The 1,218-nt window shown below is 57.7% G+C and overlaps 1 protein-coding gene across 1 annotated transcript; it reads left to right on the forward strand.

Annotated features, from left to right (window-relative positions):
- Positions 1–842: 842 nt before the first annotated feature.
- Positions 843–1,211, forward strand: LOC124233602 (protein S100-A9-like; the record flags this gene model as incomplete). Its single annotated transcript, XM_046650744.1, has 1 exon — positions 843–1,211. A coding segment is annotated over one exon (345 nt), but the record flags the coding sequence as incomplete, so codon positions are not given.
- Positions 1,212–1,218: the final 7 nt, after the last annotated feature.

A 1,218-nucleotide genomic window follows, 5' to 3' on the forward strand; every position in this document is an offset into this window, starting at 1 on the left:
GAGTGATGCTCTTCCTTGCAGCCATGGCTAAAGTGCAGGAAAGCAGAGCGTGTTGAAGCGCGGCAGGAGCAGGAAGGGCTGCGCATTGAGCTGGCACCCCAGGTTCTGGGGAGGGGCCTTAGCTGAGGGGTACCTGCCAGTGGGTGGCAGTCTTGTAACCAACTCCCTTCTGCCACGCCTTGACCCTTCACCTCACCTCGCGCCCCCTTGTGTGCCTTATCAGCCTTTGGGGGCAACGCAGCACCCACATTGCTCTCTGTCCCCACACAAGTTCGGAACCATCTTGTTTTACTCAGGTGCTCCCCACTGTGCAGGTTGAAATGAGTGTCACTAATTAGTGACCCTGAGGGGGCAGGGAGGGGCAGGGACCAGGAGGGAGCCAAGTGGACAGGAGTGCGGGGAATGGGACCAGAGCGGGCTCGGAGTGGGATCAGAATGTGCATTTCCACCTTCTGCCCCCAAGCCTCGTCAATCTGCAAAAGCTGATGACCCTTCCAAGACAGTTTCCTCACGTCTTCCTCAAGGAAGATACCAAGTCTCTGTTAACATCTTTATGAGGACCAAATGAGGGGACGTTTCTCTCCTTACTGATTTGTGACCTCAGGCAAGGTGCTGGACCTCAGTTTCTCTTCTGTAAACAGAGAGAATCATGGCGCCTGAGTTGTCTGCGGAACGAGCAGGAAAGTGTCCAGCACACGCTCAGTGTCTCCTATGCTGTGGGCGCTCAGCCGTGGTCAGTTTTAATTTTTGAATAGAGTCCCAGGGGCCAGGTGTCCCTGTGCCTTTGCCATTGATCATTTGCTGTGCTCCCTGTCCCCAGCCCTGGCCACATCCTGCCCTGACCATCCTGTGTCCTCCTCCCACAGAATGAGCAGAAGGATGAAGGAGCCATAAATCATATCCTGGAGGACCTGGACACCAATGAGGACAAGCAGCTCAGCTTCGAGGAGTTCATCATGCTGGTGATCAGGCTGACGCTCGCCTCCCACCAGAAGATGCACGAGAATGCCCCGAAACTACCAGGCCACCACCATGGAGGAGGCCTCGGGGAAGGTGGCTCCCAACATGAAGACAGCCACGAGGGCGATGGCCACAGCCACGAGGGCCATGGCCACAGCCATGGAGGCCATGGCCACAGCCACGGAGGCCATGGCCACAGCCACGGAGGCCCCGGCCACAGCCACTAATCCGGAGGCCAGGCCACCCTGCCCTGCCCAA

Source organism: Equus quagga, unplaced genomic scaffold (genome assembly GCF_021613505.1).
Source record: "Equus quagga isolate Etosha38 unplaced genomic scaffold, UCLA_HA_Equagga_1.0 207057_RagTag, whole genome shotgun sequence".
NCBI classification, from domain to species: Eukaryota; Metazoa; Chordata; class Mammalia; order Perissodactyla; family Equidae; genus Equus; species Equus quagga.